Source organism: Pleuronectes platessa, chromosome 2 (assembly GCF_947347685.1).
Source record: "Pleuronectes platessa chromosome 2, fPlePla1.1, whole genome shotgun sequence".
Classification (NCBI taxonomy): Eukaryota; Metazoa; Chordata; class Actinopteri; order Pleuronectiformes; family Pleuronectidae; genus Pleuronectes; species Pleuronectes platessa.
The window spans coordinates 29,990,549-30,014,665 of NC_070627.1; the positions used below are offsets into that span (position 1 = coordinate 29,990,549).

Consider the following 24,117-nt stretch of genomic DNA (forward strand, 5'->3'; position numbering starts at 1 on the left):
TCAATTTCAAACAATTGTTTAAATGTTGAAAATAACATTTTCTAATGCCATTGTGCAGAATGTGCATTATGTCCAATTATAAAACCCAGTGGAGAGTGGAGTTTCATAGTACCTCTTGAGTCGAAGAAAAATAATGTATATGATTTAATAGTGCCACTTAATATTATCATCAATGTAGAGATGAGAGGTGATGAAAATGTGAAAAGGGCAGCATGGTGATGTTAGAATGGAAGGAATGGATGGAATCATCTTTGAACTGGTTGATGATGATAACAAATATTAACATATATATTTGAAAGAACACCTTTAAAGCTCTTATCATTATAGTGTCAGTTATCAGTGTAGCCATATACCCGCACTATCCTATCTAAAGTCAACACCTCTATGATGATGTAAATACCCTCTATGTCACTAATTCACTCCAGTTATCCAACATTCAGCCTGAACAAAACTATACTCTATGCACAGTAATCCAGTAACAAGACTAAGGTCTTACTCTTTAACTTGCTTTTTTGGCTTCTTGCAATGTGGACAACTGATGTGTTTCATACTCACTGTGAGACACTGCAGATACTGTAAATGTATGTCCAATGTTTTAAATGTACACTGCGGAACCACCTGGGATACAGGGAATATGCTGGCTTTTCTTTCATCACATTTGATTCCCCTCTTTATGTCTGGAGGGATCAAGCCAACTGAAGCCTGGCTGTCTGGGAGCACATTATTAACACTGCCCTGAGGAGCTCAGTTCATGCTCTGCATCATTTATCAGACCTGAGACAAGTTATCTCCACTGAGGTTTGGATACTCTACACCCCATTATTAGTTTTCCTGCTTGGACAGATTCAGTTGAAAGAAATGAGTCTCTGCAATGGTATACATCTTGCAAAAGACACTTTAGGTAACTGATATAACACAGAGTTTAGGGTTAGTATTTATGAATTTCATATTCATAAAAGTGATGAAGAAATAATGTTTAATATTGTAATGGTTTTACAGGGAAATGTTCTTTTCTTCCTCCACAGGGGGATCAGAGGTCAGATAAGGCTCTGAAATGATGCAATTTATAATAGATAAGTAAATGTAAAGGATTTGGAAAAACTCAAAAGGATTCATACAGGATTGATTCTGATTCATACAGCACTAAATGCAGCTTTGTGAGTATACAGGTGTTACTTCATACAAACTTTACCTCATAGTAGCTCTGGACAGCATTGATGAAGGCCTCATCAGCCACAATCTGAGTATCCCCGCTGAGGAATGACTGGAAACGCTCTTTGACTGTCTGCAGATGCTGCTTACTGATCTGAGGAAGACAAACAATCTGTTTGTTATAGTTAATGTAAGTCAAGAACAGAAATATATGAGAATACAATAATAATTTAAACTTAAAATCAACTAGTAAAACACGAAACGCTAATAAAAGTATCATGTAAAACATGACTTATATTAGAGGCAGGAAGCCATTTTTTTCTTAACCTAAAGGTTTATGCTTCACATTGAGAAAAGAAAAAATATCACAATTGCAGGCCAACCACGGCCCAACCCACAGGACACGACACAGCTACACACACAGTATCGACCTTTGACGGCATGGATCCAAGCCACCAAAAGGGGGGACAAAGCAAGAGAGCATTATACAGGCTTACTTTGAGAGAAGCTAGACATGTGAAGTCATTTTTCTGCCTTTAATTACTAAAATTTCTGTCCCAGTGGTTGGAAACTCTTGATAACTAGGGATCTGGTAAAGTCCTAGTCTGTCAAGTCTGTAAGACATTGTAAGGCAATGGAAGTTTTGTTCAGTGCCTGGTAAGGGAAAACCTTACTAATTGTTTTGCGTATATTGAGACCTTTATGAAAATATCTGGCATGCATAAAGAATGTTAATACCTATAAAGAGATTAAATTTGCCCCGCCTACTTGTATAATAATCTGGATATATGTATATCTATACATACACTTGTGTGTACATGTGTGTGTTTACTTGGGAATTTTATTTTTGAAGCACTTTGTAACTATGTTTTAAGAAGTGCTATTTTAATAAAGATATTATTTCTGATCTCAATACATGTATATGCAATATAGTGATGAAGTATAGGTATCTTTGAGTGTGCCTCTTTGCTAAAGATATATGACTTCATTATCAATACCACTTATTCATAGTGGGTCACATGGGGGCTGGAGCCCATCCAGGGTAACATGAGCTTTAGAGGAAGGGAACCACAGATAACCACTTAATAACCTTGATAACCACTTAAAGCCCTTTGCAGTACAGTTTTGCCACCCACATACACATTAAGTGCATCCATGTGCAGCACTGTTTCACTCAAACACATCCATCGGGGGCAATTTGGGGTTCTTGGCTAAGGACTCCTGTGCATGAGGAATGAGGGAGACTGGGATCAAACTGCCAACCCTAAACCTACGCAGCCTCCAACAGTCGCCTAGACCATGGCAGCCTAACTGAAATGAGACAGTCTGTTCTTCCTATTGCGTCACCAGCTTGTGCTGCCCTTACATACGTCACTCAGCAGCAAAGCTACTGACGAAAATGTTATCCAGTTGTTTAAACATTTTGAAAAAAGTTTTTTTAACAAGTGTACGGTTAGATGTTCTGTTGAGTGCTTTCATTTGAAAATAAATTATCATCTTTGTTTTTTCGCAACACTTTTTGCCGCAATTGCCCGTTTGAGTTTGACACTGAAGAGCAATGAATCATGGAATATGTTGGGCAATAAAGGTTCAAGGTTACTTTATTTGTCTCCCTTGGAAACACGAAATTGCTGCCTCAATGCAAAATACACACAATAAAAACAATAATTAGGCCAGTGTGCAAATACAAATTGCTTGGTTATCCCTAAGCGCCTGCCCAATTCAGCTGCTACAACCGTGGTTCTGTCTGTCCTCCATATTCATATTGATGAGTTTAATCAATAGTGTTGGACCCGCTACCTGTGTGTGCCAGCAGATCATTATCAATATTGACCCCTAAGTATTTGCATGAGGTGACCTGTTTGATTTCATGACCATGTATGGCCATAAGGCTCTGATCTCCGATTGATTTGGGGTCTATATACATTTCTATAGTTTTTCCTGTATTCATATGCAGTTGATGGTCATCGCACAAGTCTGTAAATCTGTTCTGCTGCTGTTGGAGTTGTTTGTGAGGATAACTGTATCATCAGAGAATTTCACTACATTGATCATGGTTGAGAGCTGAAACAGTGATTTGTGTACAAGGTAAACAAGAAAGTTGAGATTACACATCCCTTTGCTGCTTTCTGTTGTGTCAGAAAGTGCTGAATTGAATTTCAATTGTTGTGACCTATTTGATAAGAAAGAATAGTACCACTTTGGAGGAGCCTTCGATTTGGGAAAGTCTAGTCACCCCGCTGTGACGTATTTGGTCTATAAATGCAGCTTCCGAAAGGATACGTTGACCGAAATGAGACATAACTAACATGTCCGCTGATGTTGGGTACAGTGATGCTCAAAAGATATCCAGCTCTAACAGGAACTGAGAAACAGACTGGAACGTTATGCTTCAAAAAGCTGCTGTGGTGAGAGCAGTCAGCAGAGGATAAGTCAAGCAAGGCAGCACTGCTGTCAGCATCTGCTCAATGAGAAGTCCCACAGGATTAGAGAAAGTAGAATTGGTTTAAAATGCAATCGTTGTTTTTTCGCCTAATATCCCCTAATTCCCTCCTAACACATTGTCATTGCTTTAAAACTCAGTACAGTTTAAAATTGAGAGAATATGGGTGCAACATCACAAAAGAAAGCGTTTATTTAACAAACCTGTTGTGTTTTTCAAACATTATCAAAATGTACAGTTGAACCAAATGTGAGAGAAAAATAAGTTTGGTCAGTAACATAACTATTTTCTTATAATGGCACATGTCTGCACAGAGCTTTCTCTTTGACCTGTTGATTGTCAGAAGTAGCATTATTTGAATCACATTTGCATAATTTGGATTGATGACATAATTACTACAGTTCAGTGTAGGTTCTCTTAAGATACCTGTGCAATTTAGGTCTGATTTTCCACCATGACTTGAGTGACCCCAGACAATTGTATGTCTGGGGTCAAACAATTGTACAAACATGGACCTCATATCTGACAGATGACTTTTTGGTGGATGGTCAGTTTGAGGTGGCTCATGATGCCTGACTAGTCTCCTACAGGTACTTTAAGTGGATAGCAAAGGTTGTGTTGTAAAGTCAAGCATTATGCTGGAGACACACACTCAAATATTGATCTGCTTTGGAATTCCGGTGTCCTTTGAGGTTTTGCTATCTATGTGTCTATAGTCGTCATTATGATTCTCTTCAAGACCCCACTATGGTATGGCCTCACTATTTACAATCTGTCTATATACATGTTACCCAATTACATGTCATTATATGAATCCTCCTTTTACAGCCAAAATAGGACAACAATGAAATGGCCAATAAGAATGCTGGAACATTCAACACCCATTAGCCAGTTCTTGTCTGCAGCCCTGGTAACCATTACCATGGCCACTGCAGGAGGAAGCTGTATGAGATTACAGCTTCCTCAATGGGGGTCAGAGTTTACAGTTCAGATGAACTGCAGCAGAGACAGCTGTCCGCTTCTGATAATCCATAACACTGTGCATCAGCCCATGACTAAATATTGGTAAATAGAGGTCGGTTTGGAATGTGCAGCTGGAGAGTAAACTGTAGGTTAGGGTTAGGGTCAGTGGTGTTGTCTCACTTGGTTTATTTATTCCTTCTGATTTGTTTTGGCAAAAGCAAATACTGGAGCACAAGTGTACCATGCTCTCACAGGAATGCTCACCATAAAACATAAACAGTGAAGCATGCTATTGGCATAGCTTGTGCAGCATAATATTAAACCATGCTGTCCTTTATTGAACTGCTCTATCTTTCATTAATTAAAATGCCTTATTTGACTTTATTTAATCTTCAAATCAATACAAAATAGCTAAACCACCCCTGACTACAACAGGGAATCGTGAGACAAGTCCAGTTCATCATTAATAAGTTTTCCACTGTCCATATGGTAACTAGAGTTTTTAGCTGAGAATCATGATACAGTAACTCCACTATAGATGTGCTGCTAATCCAACAAGGCCTCATACCCTTAACAACATGAAACCAGAGGGGCGCTCTGAGAGTGCAAAACTTCGCCAAGACTAATGCAATATCTCCTAGTTTTAAAGCTGCGTTTCATATTAATAACCTAAATTGTAGCGTCCCGCCATTTTCTCTTACTTGGTGGTTTTCTCCATTGCTGCCTTGTGTAGCTGTGTGTGTACAGCATTGTTCTCCGCCTGGCCGCAAGCTCACTTGAATGCTTGTGCTGTTGTCCATATCATATAGCATTTTTATCGTCCATTGTTGTTACCATGGAAACGAATACCATAATTGCAAAAATCATGTCGGCTATGATCAGATGGTTCAGCGTTACATACCGTTTACCACAGAGCAAACATGATTGCATTTCTTACATTATGTGTTGTTTTGGAGATGAGGAAAAGTGTCAGAAAGGGTGAAATGTCAGAAGAGAAAATGAATGGGAAATTACATACATTTCTCAGAATGCTTCATATTGAGACTGGCTCCAGGAAATAGTTATATTCTAAACAATGACCAAAGCCATTACCTTCTTCCACATATTCAGATTTTAAATGTTACATAACTACAAATGGGTCATATCAAGATAAGCATGTGCAACCTTAGTGCATCTAGTGACTGTAAACAGTATACACTGTGCTGAAATTGTTGAGTACGACATACACACATATATAAGTAATTTGGCTGTTACTGATACCAGCTGCCATACAGAATCACTGCCAACATCAACACCAAACAATGCTAAAGTGAACAATTAGGGGCTTCTTGGCTTTATTTATGTACCAGAGTCAAATGTTATAATAATTATAATATACCTGATACCTGCTGCTGCCTCACTTTGAAGTTTGGTTAAAATACACACCTTTTATTGGACATTTCTATTAATAGTTATTTTACATATTGATCTATATACTTTTATCATCTCAAGATTATGTCATATTTCTGCAATTTCCATCTACTCATTCAGAAACTGAATTTACTGTGAATATCCTGCAGTCTTGGGCTGACACCTGATTTCTGTTCATTTTTAAGTTTGGCTAAAGTAGACAGACATGTTTTTTTTCTCTTCGTAAGTATTTTACGTTTTAATCTAAATACCCTTATTATCTCAACAAATGAAAACACGACAAGAGCACGTTCACAACAACTGCAACGAGATCTGATCCACCAGTTTGGGTTTGTGCGTACTGAGTCAAGCTTCAGTGAACTTTAAATAAAAACTAGTAAAAAGCACTTTGTGCAACAATGGTCGTGCTGTGACTTTAGAGTTTATATTCAATTTATGCCTATCTATCTCAAAAATTAAAGTGTGTAAATCTAACACCCATTATGATAGTGTTCACTCAGAAAACATGTTAATATGTGTTAATGAAATTAAAAAAAAAAAAGTGTAATATTGAACTTGGCATGCATTAACCCTAACCCTAACCCAAGGTGATTACCAAGTTACCTGTCACAGATGCTAAAATTATCATAACAAATTATTTTTTGGGGGATAAAACACAAAAAGCTTTGTCACGTCTCCTCTGAGTATGATATCTCCATCTTTATTCTGGTGTGGTTAGAAAACATCTGAAGGATTACAGAAATATATAATATGATAAAATTGCAAAAGAAATCCTAGATTAAACAAATTGATCCTATAATGCTACCACGTCTTTATTTGACTAGAGAGAGAAGCATCTTAGAATTTCATTGTACCCGAGTATAAATTTAAATGTAAATCTTGTTCTTATTCAGATAAGTTGAATGCATATCTTATTCCACACATAAACGTGATAATAATGGTGGATCCTGTATCGTGTTGGCATCTGATAATGGTGGTGGTGGATCTGGGTGGCTGCTGACCGTGGACTATGATTACAACAAGACTGCTTGATATATAATATTTCTCCTCAGATACTCAACCATTACTGACAATAATCCATCAATTCATTGACCTTCCATTATGTTACAAAGTGTTTATTCTAATCAATGCTGCAAATACCCTTATCTTTCTGATGTTCTACTTTACACGTGGCATCTATTGCAGTTATGTCCGTCCTGGGAGAGGTATCCCTCACATGTTTTTCCTTACTCTTGTATTATATTTAGCTAATAGATCTTTTGAACATTGTTATAAAACATAATGACATGTTAATATCCTAAGGCGTCTTGAGTCTTATGTTCGGACCTTTAAAAACTATTTCCAGATGTGTTCTGTTAATATTTCCTCCCACCTCTGAACGATTCTTTGAACTGCTTATGAAATACTAAGAAAAGGGATTGCTCTCAACAGATCCTTAAATTATAGTAACACACATTCCCAAATTCAGTCAGAGCCTCTATGGGTGACGTCATTTTTATCTCTAGGTTCCCCTATAAGAATCGTTGACTTGCAGGAGGCAAGTCAGACTTTCACTATTGGCTTGTGATGTCTCCGGGTATACCATGGGGCCTGCCCGACCTGTGAAACTTCTGTGTAATAAACTCTGTTGTAATGCAAGCTCTGGATCCGCGATGTCCTTCCTCAAACATCGACTTTGAACAACACTGCTGCTTGAGAGACACAACACTCTTGTTGAGGGTTAAGGACAGAGGATGTCACAAATTGTTAAAACCCTTACACAACTGTAGGGGGAAAATAGCTAAGCGTGGTTGAAACCTATTTTGTAGTTGAAAAGTACGTTTTTGCAGACCTGTCTAAATATTTTATGACCTGAATTGTTAATGATCTGAACTGTGTGTGACCCAAAAACGTTAAGACATTTTTATCACTTATTAACTCTCCAAAGAACTGAATGTATGCTCTATCTCCAAAGGAAACACACGTAAATCAGTTTTCGGTGTTTTGATTCCGGTTTCCAACTGCGCTGACAGAACCAGTCTGAACTGGTTCATAAAAACAGCCTTAGTTCTCCTATATAAGATCCTTGCATTTGACTGTTCTCCATCTTCACTCTGAGATTCCCTTGACTCTCTGTGTTGATCCTTTCTGCAGAATGCCCCTATTAAAATACACAAAGACAAATTTGGTGTTCCAGCCTCTTGTATTTTTAGATTTCCGTCACAAGTCCAATTGTGATTTGTGAATATGGGCTATACAAAAAAAGATTTTATGACTGATTGATTGATAAACCTAAAAATGTAAGCATACTGATTATGAATACTGTATATGAATGAAAATATATTTGAAAAGTCCCAATCAGGCTTCCGTAAGTACCACAGCACTGAGATTGCCTTGCTCAGGGTTATGCCGGGTTCACACCGGACGCGGAAGCGAAGCCGAAGCGTGGCGTAAGCGCTAATCCCTAGCGCGCCGGCGCTTGGCTGCTCACACCGGACACGGAAGCCACGCTGAAGCGTCGGGCAGCGCCAATAATATCACCCTTTGATCCAGTAGTATAAAAGCATATTTGTTTCTCCAACATTAAGCAACAGCGTCCCAACATTTGTCTTTTTTGGTGTTGTCTTTATACAACATGTTCCGAGGATCATACAACTCACTGTACTTCTCCACTTCAATTATTAATTTAATGTCATCCATGTTGAAGAACTTCTCCGCTGTTTGCTCCGTTAAATGTCGGGTGTCGAGGGTAAATTACGTATTCTCCACTCAAGCCTATGTGGAGAATACGTAGCCCCCCCCCCCCCCCCCCCGCCCCCTCTTTTTATCTTTATCACTGCTTGTGTGGCTGTAGTGGATGGGCAGAGGGGGACATTTAATAATTTGGTTGGTAAAAGTGGTAAAAATAAAACTCCAAGACAACAGAAGGTGAATACAAAGAATGGGATGCATATTTTATCATTTATATCATATAAAATATTTCATCAATATCGTTTAAAAAATCATTTTTCAGTGTGTTTCTTGTCGCGATACGCTCGCGTAAAGCGGAAAAAATTGACTCGACGCGGAAACGATCGCTTCACGGCGCTAGGCAGCCGCGGCACAACGCTACGCTTCAGCGTCCGGTGTGACCGGCACAAAGGTTTAACATGGGAGTGGATGGGAGCCAGAGGCTTGGCGCTGCGCTTAAGCCAAGCTTCGGCGTCGCTTCCACGTCCGGTGTGAACCTGGCGGCGTTAGGCCTCCCAACGACCTCCTAATGGCTGCTGATGACAGCATGCGCTCAATCCTGGTACTTCTGGATCCCAGTGCAACATTTGACACAGTGGACCACAGCATTCTTTTTAACAGACTGGAGCACTGGAGGGGTTTGCTTCATACCTGTCTAGCCGGAAGTTCTGTGTGTCTGTTAATAACTATGTTTCATAATTTTTAACTGTAAAGTATGGTGTGCTGCAGGGATCAGTCTTGGGGCCTATTTTATTTGTATTGTACATGCTTCCCCTTATGAACATAATTCACAGGCATGGTGTCTCATTTCATTTTTATGCTCGCGATACACAGCTGTACTTTTACATGCTTTTATCTCATGACATTACATTATTGTAACAGCCTTTTTACCTGCCTGAGCCAAATATCTATTGATTGACTCCAGACAGTCTAGAACTCAGCTGCCAGGCCTTCAACCGGAACTAAGAAACATGATTACATCACTCCTGTTTTAGCATCTTTACACTGTCTCCCTGTATGTTTTAGAATTGATTTTAAGATTTTACTGATCACTTCTGGCCCTTTCTGGCCTCGCCCCCAGCTACATACCAGCCCTACAACATAAACTTGCTTACCAGTATGTTGTGCCATTCACATATGTCAATACTGGGTTAGTATAATTTTAAATATACACAATCTGCATTTAGTGGCTTTTAAAACACAATTTCCCAGAAGCCAAGGACTGAAGCACAATTAAAGTAATGTCACCAGCTTGACAGACTGTGGTAAGCTATGTAATGTAAAGTGAAGAGGGTGTTCAACTCTTTCTCACTGCACTCAATCAACAGTGCTAGCAACCATGATTTAGTTACTGAAGTCAGCTGATTGATGGTGATCCCAGAGGTGATGTCAAAATGTTATCTCTCTACATTTTTATGAACATTTCTTGGAGACTAAATGCAAGTCTAGAATTTTTTAGGGGGTTATTTCCCACATAAAAGAATAGCAGTTAGCACTTTTGCATCCTACACTGAGAGCCATCTTGTGCTCTGCCTTCATGAAATGTCTGAAAATCTAAAATTCTAATTATCTACACAGACAGTGGTGCAGTGTGTCAGTGGAGTGTCTGAAGACCAGTCGCTATGGCTGCCATCTGGGAGCTCTGTAAAACCCAGATAACACTGCTGTGCCTGTGTGAGTGTGTGTGTGTGTGTGTGTGTGTGCGTGTGTGTGTGTGTGTGTGTGTGTGTCAATGTGTGAGCATATGTGTCCCTCAGTGCCTTTGTATTTCTGTGTGCATTTGTTTGTGTGTGTGTGTGTGTGTGTGTCTGTTGTATTTATGTGTCAGAGTTTAAGCAGATGCCTCTCTCAGTGCATATATATTTGCTCGTGTGTGTGTGTGTGTGTGTGTGTGTCTGCTTGTGTGCGGTGTGCGTCTGCTTGTGTTTGTTTGTGTGCATGTAAGTGCATGCATGTGTGTCTCATGTCTCTCTCAGTGCATCTATCTGCCAGTAATTGCTCCAGCCAGTGAAGCTGCTGGAATGGAGCTTGATCTGGCTCACACACAGCTGAGATCACAGCATGAAAGCAGTGGGGTATTTTAGGAGCAAATTCTCTGTCAACTTTGACATAGCCAGTAAAGTACTCTGTTGGGTTTTACTTTCAATTAAAATCAGTACACCGTAATGCAATTGTGATTGTTTCTGAAAGCCATCTTGACTAGGAATCTAGTGCTTTTTAAGAAATTCTTCTTCAAATACATGTTTTTTCTGCTTTCTTGAAAACAGTTCTCCTGGATTTATTGGCTGATCAGTCTCTGTTTGAGACTCATTTTCCACAGCTTTTTTCCACATGTCATGGTTTGGTTCTGCTTCCAAGCAAGGCTCAGTGAGGTCTTTCCCTATTGTCAGGTCCACATTAAATTGGTTGCTATCATGCTACGGCTCACTGTGCATGTCACACTGGGACTATAGAAGGTGTTTGGACCACCAGCTGATTCCTTGTTCATTAATTCATCTGCATTTAGATGTGGGCAATTCCATCAAAGGAGAATCAGCTAAAGTGATCCTTGTTTGGTGTTGTTAATGCGATTAAGCCTCAGTATTTGATCAGTTTTGATAGTCTTAGAGTTATCAGGCAAAATAACTCACAGCACCTCTATGTATCCCACTGTTTCCTTGCGCTCTTTGTTGTGTCTCCTCTCCCCTCCATAGGTGTGTGCATCTAGCTGACTAAGCGGAGGCGTGGCCAGGAGTAGCTCAGAAACTACACCGGTAGCATCCATCCTTGTCGTCCTCCCAGTCATTGCCAGACCGTTTTCCTCACTGCAGTGGTCGTCTCTCGTTCTCGGCCGCTTTGTGTTATAGTATCGTTCCCTGTGTCATTATTTTCTCACAGCTTTTTCTCCTTGTGCCTCCAGGATTCACTTTCCTGCCTTCCTTCCTCGCTGATGGGATTCTCATTAGCTCTCCACTTCCTCATCTCATCCTCAAACCCAGCTTGATCGAACAATAAATACCCTTAAACTTTAAGAACTGTGCAGTGGTCAGTGGTTTGTCTCTGCTCTGGGGTCAAAGAAAATCCTATCGTAACAAATAACACAAGTATGTTACTATAGCCGTACATGTGACCTACATTATATATATATTCCTATGAAACGTGAGCACACACACACTCTAACAGACGTTTGTTTTAACGGTAACCATTTCTCCCAATTCAACATGCTTGATCTCCCTGGTTATGACGTAACTTCAAACAGACATTTAATCCTAGATTACATTCTGCACAGCATGCCGACAAAGGATTGAGAAAGTGCTCATCAGGGCGAGGACTGCCATTCATACACTCACAAACAAGGCTTTTACATGAATACAGTGCAGTGACAAAGGCCTATAGCACTCACACAACAGATACACACAACAGTGTCTCTTCCCCTGTGCCCTGATTATCTGTTAGTAAACATGACCACACTGCAAATCCACACTTTGTTAAACTCCTTCCTGTTAAGAATGTATGAAAGCAGACAGCATTCAAACACCACCCACTCACATGGCCCATTATCAGTTGCTGACTGATAGTCTGTGAAAAGTTTAACTGCAGCCAACATCCCCTCATAACCCAATTGTTGTTGTCAGAAAACACTACTGCTACCATTTGATGGCAATAAATATACCTTTTCTGTTAAGCTTTTATGTCACAGACTGTGTAGAGCTAGTAATTTAGGAAGATTCTACTAATCTAGCACTAAGGGATCAGGGATTATTCCAAGGAGCCATCAGTAAATAGAGACTGAGAGCATGGGCATGTGTGAGTCTTTTGCTCTCTGAACTCCTGACCATCATGCTTCATGTTCTAAAGTTCACTTTACCCAAAGCACTTTAGCAGATGCATTCTCCTGTAGTAATGCAAGTTGGATTTTATTGTTGCTTGATAGTGTTTCTCTCTACATGGCCTGCAAGTTATCCAGGAGCCATAGTCTTATATTCGATTGTGTTGTATTAACCTCTGTCATGTTCTGTCATTTTAGTTTGTTTAATTTCAGTCTTTTTGTTAAGTGTTTTCTGTTTCCTGTTTTATTTTGTAGTCTTGCTTCCTTTTATGTGTTTTCTTCTTCTCGTGTGTCTTCACTTCTTGTCTGTGATTGTCTTCCCCAGTCCTCATGTGTTACACCTGTGTTCAATTGCCCCTGCCTTCCTGGTGTGTGTATATAAGTCTCTGTGCTCCCCTTTGTCCTCATTTTGATTGTTCTTGTTCTGGTTGTTCTTGTTCCTTGATGTTCCATGGGGCTGTCCTGTCCTGCATTCCTGTCCTGATCTCCTGATCTCCTGAGTCTCTTCACCTTTGTATCCCCTGTGTAAGCTTCCTTGTGTTTTTTGTTTTTCCCCTTTAGTGTTCACGTTTGTTTTGTTAGTTAAAGAGCTTGTTTAATTAAAATTACCTTTTGTTTTAAAACTCTGCGTCTACGTCCTACTCCTCCCCCCAAATCCTTACAACCTCAGACTATGATGCAATGTGATTTCAGTCAAGCCCATCCTTTTTGTTGCAGGAACAGATGGAATCTTGAAGGGGAATGGGCTCTATTTTACGGGTTATGTTTTGTTCACTAAGCACAGGGAGTATAGTCATTTGTAATCTCAGTTGGTCTAATGAAGCCTCGTCAAATTACTTTAGAGGGCCTGTGTTATGAAAGTGGGGTGTCTAGTTTGATGGACATTAGACATTTACCAGACAGTAAGGGTCTAAAAAAAGATGCTAATATACTTCTAAGAATTACAAGAAAATGTTCCAATATTTTGGAGGCTGAATAATATGGAAGCATGTTGCTTCCATTCCATTCTTTGTTCCATAGAGTAGTAGTAAATTAAAAGGGACAATATCTTGATTTTTGTCCTTATCTTATGGATATAAATATAATTTGCTGGAGATGTGGTACAATCCGGGCCAAGTGGTTGAACAGGGAGAGACCATCAAAAAGAAGTACCACACCATCAAAGCAGAGTATTCAACATACCAGAGCCACCTTGTACGTACCAAGGCATACAGTAAGTGTGGGAGGTTTTCTGTCATAGACTATTTTAAGTGAGTAAAACCACTTCAGGGGAGAGAACAAACCTCTATATTGTACTCAATTAAGTCTTCAAGTGCTATTGAAGACATAAGAGAACTCCATCACCAGAGGACCACACACAAGACATGCATGCTCCGCCGCTGCTGCCAGACATTCAAAGAATGCAAAGAATGTGAAAAAAAATCCTGGATCTGTCCATACATTTTGTTCAGCTCCGAAATTTAAAAGGTTCTTCCACTCAGAATTGTTGTAATCCAGTATTGTTCAATATAATTCAATTCAATTTTATTAAATCATAATGTACATTATCTCAAGGCACTTTACATAGACGGTCAAGACCTTAAAGTTTATAGAGAAACCCAATGAGCAGCACTTCAGCGACTGTCGAGAAAAAAATCCCTTGTTAACAGTAGGACACCTCTAGAACTGGTTCCCAGGGGGGCGCGGACACTCTCCAGGGTGTCACAATGTAACAGACAAAAAAAAAAAAAAAAAATACCTGTCACTGGTTAAATGCTGGGGGCTGGACTGACACAAACAAATCAAATACTGTTTCGTTCCTGATCCACCAATCAAAAGAGGAGTGTTATCATTTGAACGCGTGTTGCACGTACGCTTCAGAGTATAAAAGTAACTGAAGGCATGGTCAGATATTCATTGCTTTATAAACAGTCTTTTTAAAGACTCACTCCTTCCTTAGTAATACCTTCCTGCACTTGCAGCAGGCCTATTCGTAGCCTAATCTAAGGAGTAATTTGCTCCACCGTCTTGCGTCTCCTGTGCGCTGGGTCGCTCTGTGCGCCTGATTGCTCAGTCACATTCGCTGCAATGAATTATTGATACATGCACAATGTTAGAAGATATTATTAAAACCTGTTAATGACTCAGCTCCATAACTCTGTGGTTAAATCTAATCTGAACGTAATTTGCTGTCAGTTATTTCAGATATTTTTTAAATGAAAAGGCTTGTGTGGAACAGATATGTCGCGCGAGCAAAACTGAGCTGTTGGTTTTAATGTAAATGATGAATTGGATCAATAATATGGCTTCAGTTCACCACCTAACTCAGTCGCCACTTTCCCATCTCCAAAACGTTTGTACGCATGGGTCAGAGTTTGCGTGGAAATACGCAAATTCTCCCGTCAAGTTTGTATTTATAAATCCCAAGATTTGCGTGAGAAGTGGCATACGCACGTTTCATGCCCCGTTTTGTGTGTACGCAACGGTTATAAATCCGACTCCAGGTCAGCTTTTTTCAAAAGGCTTGCTTTGTCAGGGGGATGGGACAGTTTAAAAGTGACAAAGCAGCACTCAGACTGATAATTAAAAGAAATATGGTATGAAATAGGCTTTGCACTGTGGTATTGTATGTATAGTATTGCATGCAAGAGTGAGGTAGATAGTCTAAATGAGAGCAGCCTATCCAGGTGCTTTGCCCTTGGGTCATGTCCTCACATGTTTGGGTGAAAACAAAATCTTTATACTGTGTAGTTGACGATCAACTATGGTCATTATTAAATAGGGAACAAAATGAAAGGCATATTTTTGCGGCTGGGGGTAATAAAAGGTTTGAAGCGCACTCACTAGTGGATGCTAGTAAGGATAATTCTCAATAATCTAACAGTTTGAGTAGAACATTATTGGGAGTGAATGACAGAAGGATAAGTCAGTTAATTATAAGTTTAGCTCCACGTTTGTTAAGTTTGTTATCCGTGTTGCTGAAGAATTACGATTTGATGGAAGAAGGAGTCTACACCACCATCGCTGAAGATCGCCCTGTGTCGCTGTTAAAAAAGTATAGCACGTTGTAGCGTGAGGCGGGATGTCCTCGCTAGTTAGTAAAGTGTGGTTAAACATTTAGAAACTAGCTCGTTGCCAGCATCGGGGACCTCACCACGCAACTACCGCCCTTGATGTGCCCGCAGCGTTGGGGACTTCACCACGCCAGCGAACAAGGACAGCTTGCCGTTTCGCCACTACAGCCCTTGACGGCCCACAGGTCACTTGCCTGGTTCGTGAGTATTACCCTGCCACATGTGACTCCACATTGTCAACGAGCAGCAAAGTGTCCGGAACGGTAATGTCCATTTTGGGAACAGTTCAATACACTTTGAGGACCGTGGCTCGACTATTTTGAACTGAACGTGTAAAACTGTGAACTGCGAGTGAACAGACTGAACGGGAAAAACCTTGAACTTTGATTGTGAAAGATGTTTGCTGTGCAAAACGATCTTTTGTTATGGGTTTTTGAATGATGTAACTGAATGTCTTTGCATTTTAGTTAGAAGAAAGAGTGTTAAGCTTGACAGTGGATAAAGTGTATGTTGGTACGGGGCATTGATATTTTGTGTTCTCGTTAATGTGCCCTTTATCAGTTATAAGAACTCACCGGTGAGTAGGACAGGTGTCTCTGTTTAGAGAATTGTCTTGAGCAGGGGGAAGAGTTTCATCGTGAAACCATTGTTCTAAGTTTCAATTAAAAAATAGATTATTTTATTTTTATTTGAATTCCTATGGTTGGTTCCACCTGTTACATATGGTAAATGTAATGGCCTGGAAGGCTCATCATATCATTGATTGCTCTTGATATGACCTCACAGGTGAAAGCTTGTGGAGAATTAATTTTTTTCCGACAGTCTAAAAGGCCAAGGACTCTTCATACTAATTGCCCTGTGGCACTATAAAGATGAGTATCATATTAGAGTCACAATAGATTGGATAGATATGATGACTCACCCTCAATCTAATTACAACACATTCATTGCTTTCTGTGATTGGATGTGTCATAGAAACCCATACATCGAAGCATGTGGTGTATGTTCAAGTGTGTACTGTGTGGGTGTGCGTTTGTATATGAACACAGCAGGCCATCTGACAAGGCTTTCATCATTATTAGCAGCCTACATGCTGTCCTCGTGAATTATGCAGGCAGTAATTAACTGTTTCTATAAAAAATATACAGACACACACACACGCAAAAAAAATGTGCTGTGACGATGTGGTGGCATATTTCAAAAAGGTTATCCTTTCTTTAACCGCCTCCTTTGCGTTGCCAGACACACTGACAGTGACAGAGGTGGGAATTTGAAAGTGTTTTGGGGGGGGGGACTGTTTACAGCTTGATTTCAGGAATATCACTGTTGTTTCAGGTATGTTTTTAATGGCTTGTGCCTTGTCTGTGCCCTATTATTTTGTTAAAAAGCCAAAATCGGGTCAGGGAGACAATTTTGATGTACTCTAAAAAGAAAAAAACAATTGGTTTTCATACAGATAGTCAGATGTGGAGAAGAAATGTAATCATTCTGCAGTTAAATTGCAATAAAGCAGAACTCGCAGGATGTTCTCTGGTTCGTTTATGCATCATGGAGAGCCTCCAAATGATCTGCAGACTTTATACTAGGGGGCCAGGTGAAAGTCAGGAGAATCCGATGTGAGAACTCAGCAGAGGATCCCAGCTGGATCACAGCGAGAGAGTGGAGAGGGTTAATGATGCTTCTGAAATGCGACAGATGCAAAATAAAAAAAGAAAGCAAAAATATCTGGGTGATAAATCTATGAACCCCCAGATATTAATATTGTTTGTCACTGTTATAACTTTGGTTGGCTGTTGTTGACTTAGCGAGTGATGTCCCAATTCCTAGGGAAAGATTTTCTAGCCATACCCAACGGTTTGGTGGGGACCCTACCTAGCAAGGGTCACTTCATATCCATGGGCAGGACCAAGGGAGAGGAATTGGGATAAACACTCAACACTGTCAACTTTGGCCATGAATGGAGCGATGCTTGTGAGCTAGTTCAGGCAGCCAACTCGAGCTGCGTTACTTTAATCATGTGACATTCCTCCCTCTCTACAATCATCTTTATTACACACCCACCCTATTAGGCGGTCTATTTAAGCAGAGACAGTTTCCAATCACTCCCCTTGCTCGCTCCGCTGCTGCGTCAGTATTCCTGCCAGTTGCTTCAGCCCCTCAACCACCCCATCATCCACCTGTAGGCTCCAACAGGGGATTATAAATAATTTATTATCGCTAGAGCCTGGACGTCAAACACTAACATGCTCTACTGTTGCAATAAACATTTGTAAACAGGAGTTGTATGACTGAATGTGATTAAACCATGTGATTACAAGCAATGTAAACATTTCACAAAGACATATATTTAGTATTCCCAGGGACAGATAAAAAAAAAGTCTGATAAAAAAACTCATTTAAATTATAATGTGCAAATTGTAAAAGATATTTTGAGACTCCTACTAATCATCATCATACTTACACCTCTCTCCCTCTGAGGTTTCTATAATTCTTTCCCCTGTTAATAGTTTTTTTTTGGTTTAGGTTTAAGGAAAGAGGATGTAACAACAAATGTGATTGAGTGATTGATTATCTTGTTAACTGTTTACCTGCTTTCAATTTATTTCGTTTAGTTTCTTAGATCTTAAAACAAAACAAATTCTTGTGATTTTGATTTTGAAAGTCAACATTTTAATAAATAACTTTCATGATATCAGTGTCTCTAATTTCTTTCTACATCATACTGACATCTACAGCATAAAAAAGCTGATGCCCTATCTCAACATATCAAACCTGTGTTTCGCATTAATAAACTAGACTATGAACAAATAGGAGATCTTGTACTGTATCTTGGGTACTGCAACTTGTAGCCCGATTGTCTGTGTGTTCACTCACGATATAGTTCATAAAGTTGTTACTATCCATCCAGTCCAGACCTCAAAGTTTCAGCTGCACTTGTGTGCATACCATGTAATACAGTTCTTTCTCTCAGACAAGAACTTCTCTTATATTCTTTAGTCTGTGTGCCTGTCATCCGGAATCGGGTTAGGGTTACGTGCACACCCAATACCACCATCGATTTAAGTATTTCTTTGGGAAATGTTGCATAGAAATTGCTAAATAAATCCTGGATACACTCTTTTCTGGGCCATGTTCCACCTCCTCTGTAACTGTGGGTATAGAATGAAATATAGTGGTGCATTGAACAGGTACAGAGCCAGAGTCCTTCGGGAGGTGGTGACAGTAACAAGGCAAGGCAAGGAGCAAATTAATATATAAAGCACCTTTCATGCACAGAGGTAAATTCAAGGTGCTGTGCAGAGCTAAAAATGAGGGAATATTGGACTCCCGTGCATCGACACAAATGTAGCTCTAAAGGCTGTTCTGTGTCTGCTAAATGTGCAAATAGGTAACGTCCCAATAACAACTTAATTAAGTGTCAGTGTTGTGTTCATGGTTAATGGCCTACCTTCTTCTGCCAAGTAAAAATGTTTGAAACTCAGTCTTCATTAAACAGGTTTGAACATTGAAGAAATTGGCTACATCTCTTTCAGCCCACAACATCTAAAGCCCAGTGCAATACCACCCACTTCCCAGCTGACTGGCAAATGTGTTTGAGAAGACTTTCACTCGACTTTCATTCTTTGTCTACCTCAGTATTTTCTCTTGTAACACACAAACAGATTCTGACATTTTGTCTGAACTGTGATGCTGACATATTTGTGAATGGCTTACATTCAGGAACATTTAAAGCAATTCCCTGCTCTCTCTAAAAGTTGCTTGAACTGATAATTAAATATTTTTGTCCTGCCGCCCTCTTCTCCATTCTAAAATCACAATCTGTCAGTTGTCTGTTTTGCTAGTGATTAATTAAATACAATGTTTGTGTCATCTTTGCTACCTGAACCCCAAAACTTTGATATGTGTTAAATATTTGTACGTCTCCTGGTTATGGGAAATAAAGTGTGAAATGTGTCAGACTTCTTTCAAATAACTAATAGATTATCATGATGTTCCAGAGATATAGAAGATTCAAATTTGCCAAGACACATGTAAAGTCGCGGCCAAACCAAAATTTATCACCATCATCCAGCACCTGTGTCAACATACTCCACCCTTCCAGCCTGACCCTTTTTTTCTGTCAAAACACTTAAAGGGGACATATTATGCCCATTTCACCACAGTTGATATGGTTCCTTGGGGTCTTAATGAAATGGCTGTAAAAAAAATTGGTCAAAATACCACAAGGATAATTTAAAACAGCACCTTTTTACCCTGTCTAAAACAGCCCTCCTCAGATTGAGCTGTTTTGAGTGCCCCCACCCCCGACAAACACACACACGCACACACACAGTTTCACGTCTTAAATCGCCATAGCATATTTAAGGTTGTTAAAATCATTTTAAGTCACAGTCCTACACATATATTTCAGTATCCGTTTATTGTGTTTCTTCATTGAAGCTACAATTTACTAAACCTTCTGATAAAGATGAACATTATTTAAATACATGCATTAGATATGTGAGTATACAGTATGTAATTGTATGTGTATATTCTGAGCACACACACACACACACACGCACACACAGTGTAAGGGCTACAGCTCTGGAAGCTAACACTGCTGCAACTTTTGCGGCGAAATGCACTTAAAATCCCGGGTATAAGTTTATTTTAAAGCGACAAACGGAGGTGGCAATGAGCTGCTGGTGACCTCTGTATGCTTCTCCGAGTCTGTTGCGGACTGACGGACGAATGGAGCAGACGGACCCTTTTTGATTTATAGTTCTACGAGCCTTTTTGTTGTGAAAACAATTCACCGCCAGAACAGTAGATGGCGCAATGGAAGTCGAGCTTAGAGAAGCCTACCTCATGAGGTATATAGAAGAAGTCCACGCTGGTTTATTTACGTCCTCCCGGCTCCTCACACACAGTGAACGATGGCAACTAACAGAAAAAGGATGTTGATGACGTGACAGTTTTTGCTGAATAAAGTGACACCCAGCGGGTCAAAATGCTTTTGTTATCGTGTCTTAACGCAGCGGTTCCCCGGTCTTGTTTCCAAACTGCGTTGCTAATTCAACAGCTGCAACAGCTTGAATCTACACGGAGGCAGCTAGCTTCCCCCCCCAGCTTCCACACACAGTCAGCACGGACACCCGATACTAACTACTACCAAGTGTTTGCTTCTAACCTGACGGTGTTTGAGAAACAGTGTCATGAGAGCCGTGGGATTAAAGTCAGCGGGTTTTTGCGCTGTTCCCACCGCAGTTAGCATGGTGGCTAGCCCGCTAGCCCCGTTATGAAAGTGTGTTATAACCGTATGTGACCGTACACACATGCCGTAAGTGCTCTAACCAGCCACCGTCAGCCGGACAACGCCGCTGGCTTAACACACTTGTCACATTAATCATAGAGTCGTAGTTGTGATTTTGGTTTATTGTGATGTAGGGAATGGAACAGGAAGTTTGAGGTCCCGAAATGCTGGCGTTAGCGGACCAATCACATCCAAGGGCTATCCGTGGGCTCTCCGCCATTTCCACGTGTAGTTAGAAAAATGAGAGCTGCACGAAAAGCTCTCCGAGGAGCCGCGGAGAGGCCTGGAGAGGGCGTTCCACGTTGGAGAAGGCGGTCCTATCTGTCCGTCTCCATCTCCGTCAAAACGGAGAAGCATACATTGGCCTTAATGCGCAGCTCTCTCCCCCCCTCCTCCTCCTCCGCTTCGCCGCCCGTGCATCACAGGAGAGGCTGTCTGCTGAGCGAGCGCCAAAGCACGGGTACAATGCAGCCGGAGACCGGGGGGGGGGGTCCTGGAACACGTTCCGGTGCTATTTTATAACAAAGCTCGACAAACAGCTGTTTTAAGTTATACCTGCTGTTTCAACCGGGGCGACACACACAGAAGCAACGACTCAGGTTAGCCTCCGAGTGCATTGTTTTCTATTTATAGCTGTGCTTCTACCGGGGCGACACACACGAGCTACGACTCCGAGAGCATTGTTCCTCCACTCCGGACCCGAAATGAGATCTCTCCCCCAACCTTCCAGTCCGATGCTTCCCAGCCGGGGTTCCACATGCAATACTGCTGTAAAACGTGCACAAGCAGCCATTCCAGAAAGTGCTACAACATTAAACACAAACTAACAGCAAGCTAGCGTTAGCTCCCTGCTGCTAACGCCACCTAGCTTACACGCCACCGTCAATTACCGAAACAAAACTGCTTTTCTAGTTGAAGACACTCACTGCGACACGAGACACGCACTGTCAACGCTCCCCTGTCCGTGGGGAGATCAGTCAGGCGGCTGCTGCTAACCGTAGACAAACACCGACAGGTCCACCAGAAGCGAGCCGCAGACATGGAGCCAGCAACCCGAAGACATCACCTAGCGAGCCCGAGCTGAGGAGGGGGCTTTGGCTCGTGACGTACCCCGGCCGCAGGCTCTGCTTCTTGGCCAGATCTCCGCTGCTTCCCGGTTGGGCTGCCACATGCAATACTGCTGTAAAAACGTGCACAAGCTACCATTCGAGAAAGTGCTGCAACTTTAAACACAAACTAACAGCAAGCTAGCGTTAGCTCCCTGCTGCTAACCGTAAACAAACACCGACACGTCCCCCAGAAGCGAGCCGCTGACATGGAGCCAGCAGCCCGATGACATCACCCAGCAAGCCCGAGCTGAGGAGGGGGCTTTGGCTCGTGACTTACCCTGACCGCAGGCTCTGCTTCTCGGCCAGATCTCCGTTAGCATCCCCCCTCGGCTAGCTTCCCTGATAGTTTCTGACAGAGGAACCACAACAAATCGCGGGAGTTGTTTTTTTCCAGAGTTTTTGGGACGGTAGACATGCCAGATACCAAAATTAACGTGTAGAAGCACTACAAAAGTGGAATTTTCATAATATGTCCCCTTTAATAATAACACCTGATATCCCTAAGAATTGCATATATATTGACTTGATTGAGTTTATATCCATTAAAAAATATCTAAAACAATACAAAAAGTAATGTTACGTTTAATTCGTAAGGTTGAAATTAAGGGTAGGAGGATTAAAGAAAGAAATGAAAAATGATTGATGCATTTACATTTACAGAACGTATTAATGTTGCATTGGCTTAAAGTAAACCTACATATAACTACTTTATATACTGTGGAATAGCTCTATATATAACGTGCATCATAAATACACAGTATAGTGTTTGAATAAATGTATCTTAATGTTAAAGTATGAAATAAGAAATAAGTTCCACTCACCAAGGTTACACATATTTGTATGAGACTATATGGCAAGTGGCTGTAACCAACAAATGTGCTTGTAAGTTAATGCACAGCGCCCTTCATCATAAATGAGGATGGTAAGGTGAGCCCCTCGCTGCAACTGTTAGCATTATCCATGTCCCTGTGGGGGAGACTCTGATGGAGACAATGAAGAGGATACAGTGCAGCATGATGACACCAAAATACACATACAGACATAACAAGACATTTAGTCAGCACTGTAGGGGTTGATCTGCTGTCACCAGTGCCATTTGTGTAGAAAATTGAGTTAACATGAAGATGAGCTTTACCTGATAGTAAACACAGTACAACTCAGGCACTGTTTGCCCCATTTCAACAGTCTAAGCTACCAGTGTGGGGAGAAACTGCCTTAGGCTGACTGCAAATAGCAAAGCAGGTGTAAAACACTCAATAGATGCATACCTATGCCGGGGCCTAACAGTCCCTGTATGAACCCACATTTAAATTAACTAGATGAAGATTTTTAATCAGATCTGCAACAAATTGCGCACTTTGTGTAATTCTGCTAACAAACAAACAAACTGACGAAAACACTATCTCCTTGGCAGAGGTGACTACAAAAGATATGATGTGCCAGATGTTTTGTAAAGGCCTTTTCACATACAAAATAACAACGGCAACCCTGTGCCCCAGAAATATTTTCTAACTAAATCCACCATACAAGGATGTTTTTTAGTGTTCCGACCAGAGCCCGTTGAACTTGACTGGGGCGTGCTGTGTCCTTCCTAATGTTGTCTTTAATCTCAACAAATTTCACTGACATCCAATTCCATCCTAATGTTTGCCAAATTTCAGGAGTTTTAGCAAAAGAAGCTAACTAAAAGCTATTTTGTTCTAAGATCAGGCAGGCTGCGATACCCAACAATGTGTTTAGACCTATGAGTATCCAGTTGTTATAACTGCATTATTATAGGGGTCGACTATATCTGACTCTTGGTAATCCAGGTCATGGTATCTTCAGAAGTTGTCCATATATTCCCTGTGTACACATGTAAAATTATGCGAGTACCCAGGTGTCAATACTGAATTTGATCTGATTTGCTACTCTAAAGGGCCTTTTTTTATGCGTTTTCTATTCTCTATTTCCTGTTTTACTTTTATATAGTTTTCTCAGTGTGACTTTTGTTTTACAAACAGTTTTTTTCTGTTTTCCTGCTTTTGTGTTCAACACCGTGAAGTGTTTCACCTGTCTCCAAGTATCCCTGCTTCCCTTGTGAATTTGGGTCTCCCTTCTCCCAGTCCTCTTTGTCAGTTCATCTGTTCACTTCCTTCACTGTAACATTGTATAAATGTTGGTACAGTGAATACATT

The 24,117-nt window shown here is 40.7% G+C and overlaps 1 protein-coding gene across 3 annotated transcripts in view; it reads right to left on the bottom strand.

The window, feature by feature from the left end:
• The window catches only part of cadpsa (Ca2+-dependent activator protein for secretion a), a 175,196-nt gene that overhangs the window by 136,419 nt on the left and 14,660 nt on the right, over nucleotides 1–24,117 (bottom strand). Inside the window, exons 1-2 of one of the 3 annotated variants that reach the window (XM_053441620.1) lie at nucleotides 22,218–22,286; nucleotides 1,193–1,306 (exon numbers count right to left, since the gene is read on the bottom strand). Coding sequence is in view for 1 of the 3 variants with exons in the window: in XM_053441612.1 (XP_053297587.1) it covers nucleotides 1,193–1,306 (114 nt within the window). In the remaining 2 variants the exon portion in view is untranslated. Of the gene's footprint in view, nucleotides 1–1,192; nucleotides 1,307–21,757; nucleotides 21,893–22,217; nucleotides 22,287–24,117 lie in introns of those variants that run through there. The other 2 variants (XM_053441627.1, XM_053441612.1) reach the window with 2 other exon arrangements.